A 16,488-nucleotide genomic window follows, 5' to 3' on the forward strand; every position below is an offset into this window, starting at 1 on the left:
GTGACCCTGGACCACAAAACCAGTCATGAGGGTCAAAAAAAAATTTTAATTGAAATTTAAAATAAGCTTTCCATTGATGTATGGTTTGTTAGGATAGAACAATATTTGGTCGAGATACAACTATTTGAAAATCTGGAATCTGAGTGTGCGAAAAAATCTAAATATTGAGAAAATCGCCTTTAAAGTTGTCCAAATGAAGTCCTTAGCAATGCGTATTACTAATCAAAAATTAAGTTTTGATATATTTACAGTAGGAAATTTCCTAAATATCTTCATGGAACATGATCTTTACTTAATATCCTAATGATTTTTGGCATAAAAGAAAAATCGATAATTTTGACCCATACAATGTATTGTTAGCTATTGCTACAAATATACCTGTGCTACTTATGACTGGCTTTGTGGTCCAGGGTCACATATATTAATTTTAATAATTTCATTTCATACACACATGCACACTCATATACATATATGCAAATGTATGCACATGCACACACACACATTTCTCTATATAAATATATAGTAAAATATACAGTATTTTACTTAATTAGAATATTTAAGTCAGTATATTCCAATTAGATAGATAGGTACATAGATAGATAGATAGATAGATAGATGTTATTAGATCAACCCTTTAAAGATTTCAAGGAAATGTATTGCTATATGAGAAACTTTATTAACAAATAAAAGGCAAAGCACAGCTTCAGTTCAGCCCTAGATATGCATCAAAAGCCAAGTGCCACAACATTATTATGTACTTCCAATATTAAAATACAACCTCCACTAAGTGACAGCATTATATATTTCTATAGGCTTCCGCAAAAAAAACAGCAGCTAAAACTCTTTAAACAGGCTTGAATAGTGTCAACAGTAGACAACATGCTTCTTCTCCTGCACCAGAGCTCCTTCTGGTGGTGATTCAGCAAAGTGTACAATTCACTTTAGACGAGTTTGCCAATTAGCACTGATTTAAGCTCAGCCTCTACCCCTCAAACATTCACGGTAATTGCATCTGGACCAGAGACAAAACTGACTCTGTAAAAGCATTGAATGGAAAACCTAATGACATACCGGTAATACACAATACAGGCAAACAGGACAGCAGAGAAGGGAATTAGGCACAGCAGTGCTGCCCTCTAGTGGACAGGAGTCTACAGTGAGGTTGCAGCAGGATGGCTCAGACCAGCACCCATTGAAGAATGCTGGTGTCCTTCCCACCAGTAGAGATAAGATGACTGTCCTCATGGAGAAAGGCAACGTTGGTCACATGGCTGCTATGCCCACCATAGACATGGCTGGGAGCCTGTGGATGAAGCGAAAACAAAGTTTTATAAAGTATGATTTGACTGATTGGCCAGTATTTGAAAATAAAATGCAAAAAAAAATCTCACCCTTGGCTGGGAACAGGGGTTAGAGAACAAGTGCACTTTGCCAAAATCATCAGCTGAGGCAAGAAGGTTATTGTCATGTGACCTGCATACAGCATTAATGTCTGTGCCATCAGCACCTTCTGGCCAGATTCCTTGAAAATTAAAAAATAAATAAACAAATAAATAAATGAAAATAAAATGGAACAAGAAGAGATAAATCTATTAATTTGATAATATCCAGAAAACATTATTTCGATATATCATAGCCATTTTCCAGAAAAACAATTAAATGGATACCTAAGAAACTGCTTTTAATATTATGTATAAGGTGACTTACCAAACACACTGAAACCCAGCACACAGGTGGAAGTGGCCCATTCTAGATTGCGCACTGCATCAGCGCTAGTTATATGCTTCCCACTGGATGCTTCCCCTTTTTAACAGGAAACATATAACCAGCCATTAATACAATGATATCTGAGCTTCATTTAATGACGAAGGTGTTAGGTGAGAAAACAACTCACAGAATAAGATCTCATAGTCGCCTGAGTTGGTTACAATAAACTGGCTGTCGGTGGACCAGTCGAGATGAGTGACAAAACTGGAGTGTCCCTACGGATGCAAGACACAGTATTAAATGGGTGCTAATGGTCTCTAATTAATTAGAATGAATAGAGACATATTTGGGATTCATTTTATTGCAAAACTCACAGTGCATTTGCCAACTCGGCTGTATTTCCTGCCGTTCTCAGTAACAGAGTAGATGTAAACAAAGTTGTCATGGGAAGCCACAGCCAGGTACGCCCCATCTATGAGATTGGACACATACACTATCAGTCACAAGTCTGGGGTCGTTATTTTTTTATATTTTTTATATTATATTTTATTTTATTTTAAGTATGCATTAAATCAATGAAAAGTGACAGTAATGGCTGTGAAACCTCAGTTTTGCCATCACAGGAATAAATTATTAAAATATTAGGAATAGCTGTGACTAATGGCTAAAAGCACAAAAAGAACACTAAACACACCTGGAGAATATTTAACAATGGAGATGATTTCATTGCCGTCTGTATGCATAGAGACAAGATCACGGGTGTCAGTGTCCAGCACCAACCACCTATAAGACAGAAGAAAAAAAAAAGGTTTCAATACTGAGGTATCAAATTAGTCAAATTACAATATTTTAATTAAATATACGGTTAAGAAATGAACAATTTTAAAGCTGTTAAATGTTTCGGATTTATTTTGTGATGAAAATCAACTGTTTGACATGTTAAGTAAGTCAAAATGTAAAGTTCTCATGTGCAATCATACCTTCCTATCATGGTGCCCACAGCAAGCACAGTGCCACTGGGATGAAATCCAACGGAACGTCCAGGGTCCTAGAATAAAATATAAATACAAAATATTAAATGTAAAAAATTTAGAAAACAAAATATTACATTTTATAATTATAATAACTGTATTGTAAAGTATATGCATTTAATTTTTATATTTTAATATAAATATTAAACAATAAAAATAAATCACAAGTATGTTTTATACAATGTGACATTTTATAATACATAACATTATGAAACATTTTAAAATACATGCATTTAATTTAGATTTTAATATTAAACAATTAAAAATGTAAAAATATATTATATACAATGTAAAACAGTAAATACAAATATAATAAAATATATTTAATGTCAAATTACATTATTTTTATTATTACGTGCATTTAGTTTTTCATATTTTAATATAAATATTAAAATTAAAAAAAAAAAAGTAATATATATATATATATATACACACACAGTGGGGCAAAAAAGTATTTAGTCAGCGCCCCCAATTGCAAGTTCTCCCACTTAAAAAGATGAGAGAGGCCTGTAATTTTCATCATAGGTATACCTCAACTATGAGAGACAAAATGAGAAAAAAAAATCCAGAAAATCACATTGTAGGATTGTTAAAGAATTAATTGGTAAATTCCTCGGTAAAATAAGTATTTGGTCACCTACAAACAAGCAAGATTTCTGGCTCTCACAGACCTGTTCCATAGCAGAACATTAAAAAAAAAAAAAAGTATAAATGGTCATTTGTCCTCAAAGTGAACAAACAGTATGCAAAATAAAACTTGCAAAGCAGATGGGATCGTTTTTGATGTTTACCCATTACAGGAGTATATAAGTAAACACAGAGTTCATACAAACCTCAATGGCCTTGCTCCACAGAGGCAGATGGGAAGAGGTGTCCCAGAGATAGACCTGCTTGTCTTGACCACATGTCACAAACTGCTCAGTACTGGGATGCACATCCAAGCCCCACAACTCATCAGTGTGACCCTTTCACAGAGAGAAAACATAGAGACCAGGGTGAGAATGGAGATTTTCATCTGAATAACTAGTCTCAGTTGAGGAGGCCATGTCCTGTACTAATTACTTCTGGACAGGTAAAACTGAATATTGTGTTATAACCTAGTCCAGAAAAACCACATCAGACATGTAAACACATCTGGTCTCATCCTGTTTAAGTGGGCGTTTTTTGGCCACTATAAGCTGCAATATGGTCCAGGGCATATGTTGTTTATAATCAAAGGTCTGGCTACAAAAGACTGAGGAAACGTGGTGATCTTGTTGACTTTTGGCATAGATATTAGGCCAAAAGGCATCTAAACACTCTGTAATATAACCTGACAACATACCTGAACAATAGGAGTGAGGGACCCAGAGAAAGAGCCCCGCAAAACAGCGTTTCGGGTCGTTCCCACAAACAGCTCGTCCTGTTTTCCTTCAGCTAGACTGCGGACAGGCCCAAAGGCCTCGGGAACCTGATTACACAGAGAGAAATATATTAAGGAACATGTAATCTGTACATCTCAACTAAAACACGATTAGCACAAATTGTTCTGAATTAAGAGAATTCAGTGCTGATGTAGCTGGATCTAATAAATAAGACAAATGAATGCCTAGATTACATTTCAGTACTAGAAATATGATAACATCAAAACAATAAAAGTTGTATTGGAGAGTAAATGGCAATCATTAAAAATGAGTGTCTGGATTTCATTATGAATGTCAGTAAAGCTTTCATTTGTTTTGTAAGAACAAGAGCACCACTTCACCTCAATTTCGCTCTTTTTGCGGTAATCATGGTCCCACAGCAGCACCCTGCGGTCTTTTCCTCCACCTGACACCAGCGTTCCATCCTTCAGCACACACAGAGAGAAGATCCCACCCTCATGGGCTCCCAAAATCACCTGGCTGATCCGGTTTCCACCTTTAAATCAGAGTTCATCACCAAATCATAGGCTGCACTGAGGGAGTATCTCCAACAGCAGTCAAACAGATGGATGTACTGTTTTTCTGATTGCCAGTAGTTAAAACATGGATTAAATGTCATTTATTTCTTAAAAATGTGCCATCTGGGCCAACACTTTACATGTATATTAGCATAATTATTTCCTGACCTTTTGTCCAGATGTAGATGTTTCCACTTGAATCTCCAGTGATTGCATCTCCATTCTCAGCAAAAGCAACACAGAGTACATACTTGGGTTTTTCATGTTTCTGAAAGCACACCAAAAATAGGATTACATTAAATAAAATCCGTATAAAAGATTTTTGTGCCATAAGGCTTTAGAATGCTACTTAAAATGTTTTATTATAAAATAAATAAAATAAAATATGCACTCAAGGGCATCATTCTATGCTGACTTTTTATTAAAATAAAGATAAAATAAATAAAAATAAAGTTAAATTAAATACATTAAATTACACTAAAATAAAAAAGAACTGGAATGCAACTTCCAAAATAAAATAAAATAGAATAAAATTTTTTTTAAAAAGGATTTATAATAAAATAAAAAACAAGGATTTAAAATAAAAAATAAATAATATACAGAAATTTAGAATCTAACTTTCAAATGAAAAAATAAAATACAATATAATAAATTAAAAAGCAAATCAAATCAAAATTTCAGATACAGGCAATCAACTCAAAGATCACTCTGTGCTGTCTTTGTATTTTAGTCAGAATACAGAAAAATAAATGTTGCAAACCTCAAACAGTCCCTGGCGTTTTGTAAGAGTATTCCCTTCCATTGTCCAAAAGTTGATGTGGGACTTCCCGCAGGTGACAATAAGGTTGGCCTCCATGGGGTGGAAGACAGCACCCAGAACTGACTCATTGGAACACTGCAAAATCGTGAGTGAATATTTTACACAAAATATGATGCATTCTTCATTTGAAGAAGTGGCAATTTTTTTTTTACTATTTCCAAATAAGCACATATACATCACCAAGACATCTGTGACAATTGCACACTAGTAAAACGATCATATTTGTGTGCAAACATAATCCTTTTAGCATTTTAAACAAATTTAAATACTTTCAAATCTACCTGAAACAGCCTGAAATGTAATATTCCATAAAAATGATTTGATCCATTGAGAATTGATTGGATTGTGAAAAGTGGTTGTTGCATAATAGGATAGAGCCCGGCAGTTGGAACAGAAGGGGTTAAAAAAATAAGAGAGATTGGTGATGTTAGGAAAGTAATTTCCTAGGTAGTGCAAATCATTACATTATAAGATTAAGAGAACAAGCATGACATCTTTCAGATGAAAACGCAGACGTCAAAAAGACATCATAGTGCAGGGTTTTAAACCACTTGGTCTGTGAACACAAATCACACAAGACACACTATGCCAGGAAACTGTACATTATTAGGTCTAGTATTGCTGCATTGTATTAACTTCTTCCCAGCTCACACACACACACACACTCTTTATACAGCATGTTGCCTTGCCTCACCTTAACCTCTGCCAGTTGCTTTTCTTTCTGCCAGTCCCAAACAGACAAAATGTGGTCATTTGCATCGTCAACCGCACACAAATGAGCACCACCATTCTGTGAAGAGGAGAGGTATTATATCCATGTAAAATACCATTGTTCATTCAGCCATTTGTCATTGATCAAATATTCATTATCTATACCTATTGTGCAGATTTCTCATATGTCGTATGGCATCAAAGCACATAGATTATTTATCCAGAACTTTAAAAACAAAACAAAACCAAAAAAAGCTTACCGATTTTGAGAAGGCAACACAGGTGACAGCTCGGTCAAACACTCCTGCTCCGATCACATGAAGAGTGTTTAAACTGACAGAGTCCCACACACGGGCATGAGGCTGCAAGGCCTGATGGGAAAATAAATATTGAGCTATATGCATATGATTGGAGCATCTCTAAAACAGATTAAATGAATAGCTCGCATAAAAATCATTATTTACTCATTTTATTTACTCTAAATATTTTACATACACTAATACAACTAAAAGTTTAGGACAGTAAGATATTTTAAAATGTTTTGGTTGTTGCTCACCAAGGCAGTAAAAACAGTAATATCGTGTAATATTATTAGAATTTAAAATAACGGCTTTATTTTTATTATATTTTAAAATGTAATTTATTCCTGTGATGCAAAGCTGAATTTTCAGCAGCTATTACTCAAGTCTTCAGTGTCACATGATCCTTCAGAAATCAATCTAATATGCTGGTCTGGTGCAATTACTAGAGAATACTGCTAGAGAATGTAAATGTGAGCTAACTTTTCCATCTTTGGATGTTCCGGCAACTTGTCCTGTTGCTATGGTGACCATGTCTGGATGGATGGCCAAACTGCAAAGAGAGCATTGTCAGGATCAGTTCTTGTCAGAAAAGATTTCCCATCTCTCTCCCCCTCTCACTAGCGAAACAGTAAATGAACGCAGACTGATCCCAGAAAACGCAGTAAACAGGCTGCAACTGTTTTGCAAACCAGCAGGGATTCTGACAGTCACAGAGAGAGCATTTCAGTGTTATTTTAATTAGTGACAAATGCTAATTAACTAATATTTCACAATAAATAGCATGTTGACACTGTTCACGCTCTGTTACAGCAGAAGGGATCTACATAAAATATTCTCTGAACGGTTAATAGTACAAGCATTGCCTTGCAGCCAAACAGAAGAGGAAAAAGCCAGATGGTAGAAAAGATCTGGTTTGATTGCAGGTGTGTATTTGAATACACTGCAGGATTCACTTATCTTGAGGATAAGAGCCTGTTAAGCGAAGCAAGATCTGGCCCTAAAAATGCAAATTTGCTCAGAAACTAGCAACACTTCCTGAGTACATTGGCTCTTTTAGCTGAATGATAGTGCAAAATATTTATTCATGAAGATGATAGTATCTTAGGGACCTTTAAACAATGACCTAGTTTAAGAATAATCTACATATGAAATCGGAAGTGCTTATTTTCCCTGTATGACAATGTTGGATTGATTTAGCTCCTGCAGTAGTTCAACCAGTGCTGTTAATATTTATTAACAGTACACTGAATGTTAAAAATCAATATAATGTATATTTACCACTTGACATCATCATTATGGCCCAGATAGTGTCTTTGTTGCTGCTCTTCTACATTGTAGAGCACCACTACGGAAGCATTGAAGTACACAATCTCTCCCGTCGGCAGCAGGTAGAGGTTGGAACGGCAGTCTCTTCCCCTATAGCCGTAACTAATGGAGTGTGTTAAGAAACAAAATACAATTTCCATAGGCTGCAGTAAATGACCAAAGATGTGTGCTATAAAATTGACACTATTTTGTGTCACATTTGAAATGGGTTTCAATTCTAATTAGAAAATTTGCTCAAATTTACTTTAAAGTCACTGATGCATTTTAATTATTAATAGAACTTGAAAAATTGGAACTAATTAATTTAATTCATTTTCATTATTGGCTATTATTGCAATACTTATTTAATTTTCTTTATTGGCTATTCTCATTTTAAAATTACGGCAATAAATTAAAAGACTGGACTGGAAGCAAATCACCTATAAATTCTCATATTTTTCCTTTTCTTTAACATGGTAAAATTCATAACAATGTTGAAGACAAATTCAAAATGACCAATCTATCAAAATAATTACAAATAACATAATTTAATAGAATAATTTAAAAACTGAACAATTAACTTCAGTTACATTTAAAGGAGACCTATTATGCCCTTTTTTTACAATATGTAATATAAGTCTCAGCTGTCCCAAGAATGTGTCTGTGAAGTTCCAGCTCAAAATACCCCACAGATCATTTATTATATCAAACACACTATTTTGGTGCATGTCTCTTTAAATGCAGAAGAGCTGCTGCTCCCCGCCCCCTTTTCAAGAATAGGGCTGTGACTTTTCCGCTAGTATCTCAGAGACTCTGCTAAAAGCATCTGTTTGATTTGGATTATCATTTCTATTGCACTGAAATCATTAGTTTTAAACCATATTAGTTTAAACTTCTGATATACGTTTTTTTGAGCGCACACATCTGAAGAACTCGCACAGAAAGCGGCTGTCACATGGCATGTGAGTACTAAGTTCTTTCATGTCTTTTTGCTCTTAAACTGTCAAATACAAGTTTATGTTAAAAACACACGAGTTACAAAAACAGTTTTCTAGGTTGGTAGATGCACCAGGGACCCGATTATAGCACTTAAACATGATATGTCACCTTTAAAAAACATCACAAGGATACACCCACTGAAGTTTTAGCTTGCGCTCTGGCAGCGCCACCTTGTGGTCAAGGCTGTAGCTTTCCCTCAGCTGGTCTGGAATATGCATGGTGATTGGACGTCCACGTATGAACATCCTCACATAACCATCATCTGTTCAAGAGGAGCAAAACGTGAGTGGCCAGACAGAAACGGGCAGTAATGTAAATGGATTGTTAGGGATGATTTGTCAAATTATCCAGGCCCTACTGACAGAACTGTGTTCATTTAGAGACCCATTACAACACGAGACTGACTGGAGGCATTATGGCCATCCAAAATGGTTTTTAGCTGTAATGCAGAGGATAATGCGATCCAGTCAGGCTAATTTATAAGGGTCATTTCCCATAACATATGGCTCAGTGTCTCTAGTTAAACAGATTAACAAATATTACATACATATAAATATATATAAAAAAATGCATTTCCTCAAATGGAAAAGGAAACTGCAATTGAATAAAAACAAAATCATATATTTATTGCAAAATGTACTGCCATGGTTTATATGTTTATAAGTGTTATTTAAATTTTATTTATATACTAGTATAGTAGTATTTCTTAAAGGGGTCATATGATGCTGCTAAAAAGAACATTATTTTGTAATTATCTTTAAGTTTTAGTAATTTTATGTGCTTTTTTAGTTTTAGTAAGAGTATTTCAACTTGAACTTATTTCATTAGTAAGTTGCTAAGGCAGTATATTAGTTTTAAGTTTTTCATCTGATAATTATATTGCAGTGTTTTATTAACAGCACTGATATGCAGTTGCTAGTGTATTGTTAAGTAGTTGATTGTTTGTTCTTGGTAGTAACATAAAGCACTAAAGGCAAAAGACCAAAAACCAAACATCTATTGATACGGAGCTCTCAGCTTGTTTTAATTAAATGATATTACTTAAAAAATAAAATGGACAAAAACTTACCAGCATTGAGGGTGCACTCTTTGGTTTTGCTGAAAGAACAAGGAGATAGATTTCTGTCAGTTATTCATCCCTTCAAAGACTACAAGTCAGACAAAAAAGGCCCCATAAGTTAAACAAAAACTTTCTAAAAACCATTTCTGAAAAGTTTTGTTTGCGGTCTTTGACCTGTGCTTTGTGAGAGGACGACTAATTCATTGAGCTCATCCATTAATCCTGACCCAGCTTTTATGTGGACTCTCACAGAGCTCTGTGTAATGGAGAGAACACTGAATTAAAGTGACAGGATCAGAGGTTCACCCAAAACTGCTTTCAACTTTAGTACAGGCAGTTTCAGAGCCTGTTTACCTGACTAAACAGATTTTGGGGAGGTTCCAGAGGTTCCTAGAGGGGATTTTGCATCAAAAACAAACAAACATCGACACAACTGCTATACACTCGAGGATTTGATAAAAAACAAAAACAAAAAAAACATGTTCTGTTTGTGTCTGATTGTGCGTGCATTTTGTAACTGCTTTTCCTAACCACACAGTTTTACACTTCCTGTTTGCTGATGCATGACTGTCACGATTGACAGCCTGTCTCAGACAGTGCGATGCAATAAATTAGACCCATCAATCCAGTACTATTTGCTGGAATAGTTTTGTAGGACTCAACTATCCACATGGGGATTAGAACTGACAGCCATCAGTGTCTCTGGCTGGACCTTTCTATAGGGCAAAATGAGATGTTATGTAAAGGGAAGACAGAAGGATCGTGGGTGCAGATGAATAGAAATACTCCCACAATAATCTGTTTGTGTCCATGCGGTCCTGCAGAAAACATCCAAACACTTAATTAAAGAAAAACTTGAACCAAATCAGGCCACACCAAAGCAAGCCTCATCTCTAATAACCCCTTTTCAGAGTGGTGTACTGTAGACACAATTATACAATACTGCCATATATATATAATGCCAGATGTGAAACTAAATTCTTACATTTTTATAATATATTTAATATTACTAAGTTGCTTTTCCTTGGATTTTTATTGGGCAAACAGTGTTATTTGCAGCATCATGTATCAAATGAATTGTCCATCTCTCTGTAAAACTGCATCTGTAACAAAAACATTGAGACCTATCATTTTGTTCATCATTATTTCCATCTACATGTAGATGGCTAAATGTGAAGAAGAGTTTTCATAAGTGTCACCACACTGAGTTCTGGAAACAGAAATTTTAGGTAAATATTCAAATATTACACAAAACAGGTAAAATATTTTCTTAATGGTTTGATTTGGATTGTGCATGTGCCTTCACAATTCAGTTTGAACCATGAATTATGCCACTTTTTACTCCTTTGTACTTAGTGGGTGTTCATTTTGAACCATGTTTACAACCAACAACACGATTATTGTATAAAGAATTTTATTCTTTTATAAGAATTTATTTCTATTTATAAACGGAATTTTAGGAACATTTCAGGACTCCACACACCTGATTTAAGGTGATGACACAAAATGTTAGCTGACTTGACAACAAAGCCATTTTCTCATTAGCACATACTGGAAAAATCTATTTTACCAGTAATGACTCTAGGCTGTGTAGCAACCATAACTCAATATGATGCTGTAAGCATGTGCCACTAATGTGCTTGACCTCAAAGAAGCCTTATACTAATGCACAGACTACGCACACACCCATCCACACCACACACAGCATTGATGACGTGTTCCAATTGGACATTTAATGTCTTTTATACATTAAAAATACCGCACAAGATAAGCACGCCATAAGAATCTCTATGGATTATAATGAATTGCTAAGAAAGTGATTCACTAAAAGGAAGTTCTCTGGACATGATGTCCTTCAAACTATTTTCTTTCCTGCAGTAAAGCACTCATTCTAATTTGTCTTTAAAGCTGTGTGCGTGTGTGGCAATGGGTGGGTTCCATGTTTAATACATGCAACCTAGCAGCAAAAAAGATCAAAATCTGTCTCAGATTGCACTAAAGCAATTAGTAAAACCCATGCATGATATGCAATGCAACATATCTTCAACTTCAATGGAAGTTGAATGGATAGCTTTCATGTTCATGATAATCAAAGCCAGATGGAAAACATGCACATTTTTGTTAAGTGACTCACAAAATGTTGCATAAAATATACAAAACTGAACCCTTGCAACAGCAAAGTAAAATCCATATGCAAAAATATGTTCAATTCTAGACAGCTATGCTTTTAAAGTTTATTGTTCCCATTAGGGAAGTTAAAACACAAACTCAGCCCAGGTGCGTTCGCTTTGTTTATCGACAGCACCCATGATGCTGAGAATATTCCTGTTTGCCTACCTATGTTTGCTTTGTTTGCAGCCTCACCCTAAAACTACCAAAAGTTTTTCTTTTGAAGACCTGAAAGCGCTTAACAAGAACTTCAGCTTTACCTGGTCGACCTCTTCATGTTGTTTGTCTCGTTATTCCGTTTAAGTGCTAGCTGGAATTTGCAGAAGCGTCAGGCAAAAGACAGAGTTCCTTGTTTGAGTTAACTTCAGCTCTGCAGGAACATGGACCTCTCTAACCAATGGCAGGACACTTCCTTAGTGTGCATTACAGCCCCTTTTTGGCTGACCACACCCCCTGTGCTTCAATGCAGTAATATGAAGCACTCTGTGGTCAAGAGAGAGTGAGTGTGTTTCAGTTGTGAGTGTGTCAACGAAGTGACGGCGGTTGTCATGCACCATGCAAAGTTTAATCTCAAACAATCATCATGCCATAAATAAAACACTACTAACGTGTCTAATCTGCCATACAAACATCCTGCAGGTGCATGGTGGGAAACTTGTTGGAACTGATACTTAACCCTTTAGTAGACTGAAGCTTTCATTAAGTAGTACTTTGTGATAACAACAAAGGCTTATTGGAATTTTTTTCTACTCAAATGGAATTTTACATAATTTCTTTCAAACATGAAAATATATATATATAAAAAACACTGAATTGAATTTAACACTATATTAAGTGGTAACATGGTTAATGGATTTCTGTTTATGAAAGTTTAATGAGAGTTTTCCAGTGGTTGCTATACAGCTCTGATAGGATCTCAGTCAATAACACTTCTATTGACAGATGTCTAACCTGAACATCAGTGTTTACCCTCCTTCCTGGAAATCCATGTATACACACCATAAATTATTTAGCACTATTTGATCACATTCTTCCTTATGCTTTCTTGCTGTATGCACAAGTACACTTATTAGTTGAAATAACTTTCTTATTAAGAAACGCTCAAACTTTTATATGAGATATTATTACTTTTCAATATGAAACATTTTCATAATTTAAAAGAACTGTTTTCTATTTTAATATATTTAACATTTTTATTTATTTCTGTGATGGCAAAGCTGAATTTTCAGCAGCCATTTCTCCCGTCTTCAGTGTCGCATGATCCTTCAGAAATTTGCTGCTCAAGAAACATTTCTTTATATTACCAATTTTGAAAATGTTGCTGCTTAAAATTTTTGTGAAAAACATGATGCATTTTTTTCAGAATGAATTGATGAATAGAAAAATTGAATACTGAGCTATTTGAAATAGAAATCTTTTGTAATATTATACATGTCTTTACTGTCACTTCTGAGCAATTTAATGCATCCTTGCTGAATAAACGTTTTTTTAACTGACTCCATACTTTAAAACAGTATTGTAACAGTGGTCAGAGCTATGTTTGAACCAGAACGTACAATGGTAACCTAACAATTGCTAAATGTTTTCAAATTCTGAGTAAGGTGCTGACATTTGTATACTGTACATGTATTTCATAAAATGTCAAATCTGCAGTAAAATGACAATGATATCATACATGGTGCCGATTTAGCTTATAATACCAACTTATTATATGGTATTTTATAAATGGTTTTCTATGAATGGTCCACCTCTTCCCCCTTACACTGTCTCTGGTGTCTTGCTGACCACAGGTCTGGATCTGTCATCTAATTAGACACTGAGGTAGCATCTATTTTTAGCCCTGTTGACATCTTGTACTAGCCTCAAGGTTCGGAGGGAAGGAGAAGAACTGAACTTTTATCTCTTTGTATAGAACAATCATCGAGTTTAATGGACTTTATTTAGATTTAGAAAAGGTACCTGTCTCTCTTTCCACAAATTGAGCTGCTGGATGAGGTGGTTCTGCTGCGGGAGTCTGCCATCTCCTTCTTCACCGTGGACAGGCGTTCTGTGGACATGCTCTTCCTGACACATGGAGACAAGAGCATGAGGTGGAGAAGAATGAGTGAGGCACAATGCAGAGGGCAGGATAGAAAGACATCAAAGAAAAGAACAAAACTGCATGACTGTTTTCCACATTGAAAATAATAAGAAATGTTTCTTGAACATCAAATCAGGATATCAAAATGATTTTTGAAGGATCATGTGACACTGAAGACTAGAGGGGCTGCTGAAAATTCAGCTTTGCCTTCATGGGAATAAATTAAATTTTTAAATATATTCAAATTCAAAACTTTTATTTGAAATTATAATACTTTTTCACAATATTTCATAATAATTGTATACTATTTCACCAAGTATTATTGAAGTATATACTGTTATTGTAGCAAATATGATAGTATGTTATTTAAGATTATGACAGATTATGTCAGTCTAGAAGTATTAAACAGCACAACAGACATCCCATTACAAATTATTCATATTAATTATGAATCATTATATGAACTGTTATTAATTCACCATACATGCATAAGATACTTCATTATACGTAGCGATCCTGAAAACTAAAAGGTCTAAGTCGTTTTTTGCTCAATATCACCACCTTGAGGTAAAGAAGTAATACTGAGCAATAAATATGATATACAACTCCCACCTTTTGATAGATATCAGCACATCCTTTTTCGGAGAGGAGGGAGAGGAAGGATGGCCACTCAAGCGTTTGGTTTGCACATAGCCATTTGCCAGAGGCTTGGATGGCAGAGCTTGCAGTATCTGTCGAACTAAATCAGGAAGGAAGAAACAGAGGAACACAAGTGAGATCACATGCAAATTATCTTCACCTCCCACATGGAAACATTTTATGTAAGCACTGTATTATGAATTACAATACATCCCTGTAGCTCTTAGGGTTGAATTATCTGAATAGTTAAGAACAGAGTGTGAACTCTCACACTCATCCCGGCCACACAGAAAAAAAGGGCCCAAAATTGTACCTTTTGGGGTACAACAGCTTGACACTGTAGCAGTACTCTTAAAAGGACATCTTTGTACCTTTTTTACAATTTTGGCCCCATTTTTCCTGTATATAGCCTATACACCCACAACAAATTCCGAAACCACAGACAACACTATTATTTGTATGGCCATTACACAAAAAGGTCTAAACCCTTAGTCTAAGGCCGTGGAAAATAATTCAAGATTGTCTCTTACACTGCACCTTCACTTCCCTTTTCCTTTTCTTAATTTTCCCTATTATTTCTGTCCCCCATTTTTTTTTTTCTTACCTGTCACTTCTTCACCAGCAGGTCTACTGTTATGAACAGAACTGTGTCCAGCTTGTTGAAAACAATCACCCCATTTCAATGTGTTGTTAGCACAGAATGTTATTTATCTTAAAATGACTTAAATACCCTAGATTTAACAAACCTATATTACATACAAATATACACTACCTGTTTTTAAAGATTTTTTATGTTTTTCAAAGTCTCTTCTGCTCACCAAGCCTGTATTTACTTGATCCAAAGTACAGCAAGAGCGGTAATATTGTGAAATATTTTTACTATTTAAAATAACTGCTTTCGATTGGAATATATTTTAAAATATAATTTATTCCTGAGATCAAAAAGCTGAATTTTCAGCATCATTACTGCAGGACTTCAGTGTCACATGATCCTTCAATAATCATTCTAATATGCTGATTTGCTGTTCAAGAATATACTTGTTGTTATTATTTTTATTATTATTAATATTTAAAACAGTTGAGTACATCAGAGTACATAATTTTTTGATGAACAGAAAGATCCAAAGATCAGCATTTATCTAAAATAAGAAACCTGAAAAAAATGTTTAATCTATTTTCAACATAATAATAATAATAAATGTTTTTTGAGCAGCAAATCAGCATATTAGAATGATTTCTGAAGGATCATGTGATACTGAAGACTGGAGTAATTATGCTGAAAATTCAGCTTTGAAATTACAGGAATAAATTACATTTTAAAATATATTCAAATAGAGAGCAGTCATTTTAAAGGGGTCATATGATGCATTTAAAATTTTTCCTTTCTCTTTGAAGTGTTACAAGCTCTTGGTGCATAAAGAAGATCTGTAAAGTTGCAAAGACTAAAGTCTCAAATCCAAAGAGCTATTCTTTATAAAAGTTAAGAGTCAACCACGCCTACCTAAAACGGCTCGTTCCAACACGGCCCCACATGTCTACGTCACGATGTGGGAAGATTTGCATAACGCCGCCCAAATGTTCACGTAAAGAAAGTAGTGAAAGTACTACTCGCTGTTGTATTGCTGCCGCCGCCGCCATGTCGTGAAGGCGCTGTGTGTTTCGTTGTGAAAGCGAAACTACTTTGTTTGGCCTTCCAAAAGAGGATGATATCGCTTCGTCATGCCTGGAGCTGATCCGTGCTGGT

General features: G+C 35.0%; 1 protein-coding gene across 3 annotated transcripts in view; it reads right to left on the minus strand.

Moving 5' to 3' along the window:
- Positions 1-656: 656 nt before the first annotated feature.
- The window catches only part of LOC107548590 (echinoderm microtubule-associated protein-like 2), a 25,528-nt gene continuing 9,696 nt past the window's right edge, over positions 657-16,488 (minus strand). For 2 of the 3 annotated variants that reach the window (XM_016229336.1, XM_016229335.1), the window contains exons 3-22: positions 14,718-14,844; positions 13,985-14,089; positions 9,866-9,894; positions 8,929-9,058; positions 7,771-7,920; positions 6,973-7,042; positions 6,451-6,561; positions 6,174-6,269; positions 5,420-5,554; positions 4,828-4,927; positions 4,483-4,637; positions 4,063-4,188; positions 3,572-3,703; positions 2,688-2,755; positions 2,402-2,490; positions 2,082-2,179; positions 1,895-1,982; positions 1,708-1,803; positions 1,392-1,522; positions 657-1,303 (exon numbers count right to left, since the gene is read on the minus strand). In XM_016229336.1, the coding sequence (XP_016084822.1) occupies positions 1,178-1,303; positions 1,392-1,522; positions 1,708-1,803; positions 1,895-1,982; positions 2,082-2,179; positions 2,402-2,490; positions 2,688-2,755; positions 3,572-3,703; positions 4,063-4,188; positions 4,483-4,637; positions 4,828-4,927; positions 5,420-5,554; positions 6,174-6,269; positions 6,451-6,561; positions 6,973-7,042; positions 7,771-7,920; positions 8,929-9,058; positions 9,866-9,894; positions 13,985-14,089; positions 14,718-14,844 (2,162 nt within the window). In that variant the 3' untranslated portion in view covers positions 657-1,177. Of the gene's footprint in view, positions 1,304-1,391; positions 1,523-1,707; positions 1,804-1,894; positions 1,983-2,081; positions 2,180-2,401; positions 2,491-2,687; positions 2,756-3,571; positions 3,704-4,062; positions 4,189-4,482; positions 4,638-4,827; positions 4,928-5,419; positions 5,555-6,173; positions 6,270-6,450; positions 6,562-6,972; positions 7,043-7,770; positions 7,921-8,928; positions 9,059-9,865; positions 9,895-12,285; positions 12,477-13,984; positions 14,090-14,717; positions 14,845-16,488 lie in introns of those variants that run through there. The other variant, XM_016229337.1, reaches the window with a different exon arrangement.

Source organism: Sinocyclocheilus grahami, unplaced genomic scaffold (genome assembly GCF_001515645.1).
Source record: "Sinocyclocheilus grahami isolate Dianchi unplaced genomic scaffold, SAMN03320097.WGS_v1.1 scaffold350.1, whole genome shotgun sequence".
Lineage (NCBI taxonomy): Eukaryota > Metazoa > Chordata > Actinopteri > Cypriniformes > Cyprinidae > Sinocyclocheilus > Sinocyclocheilus grahami.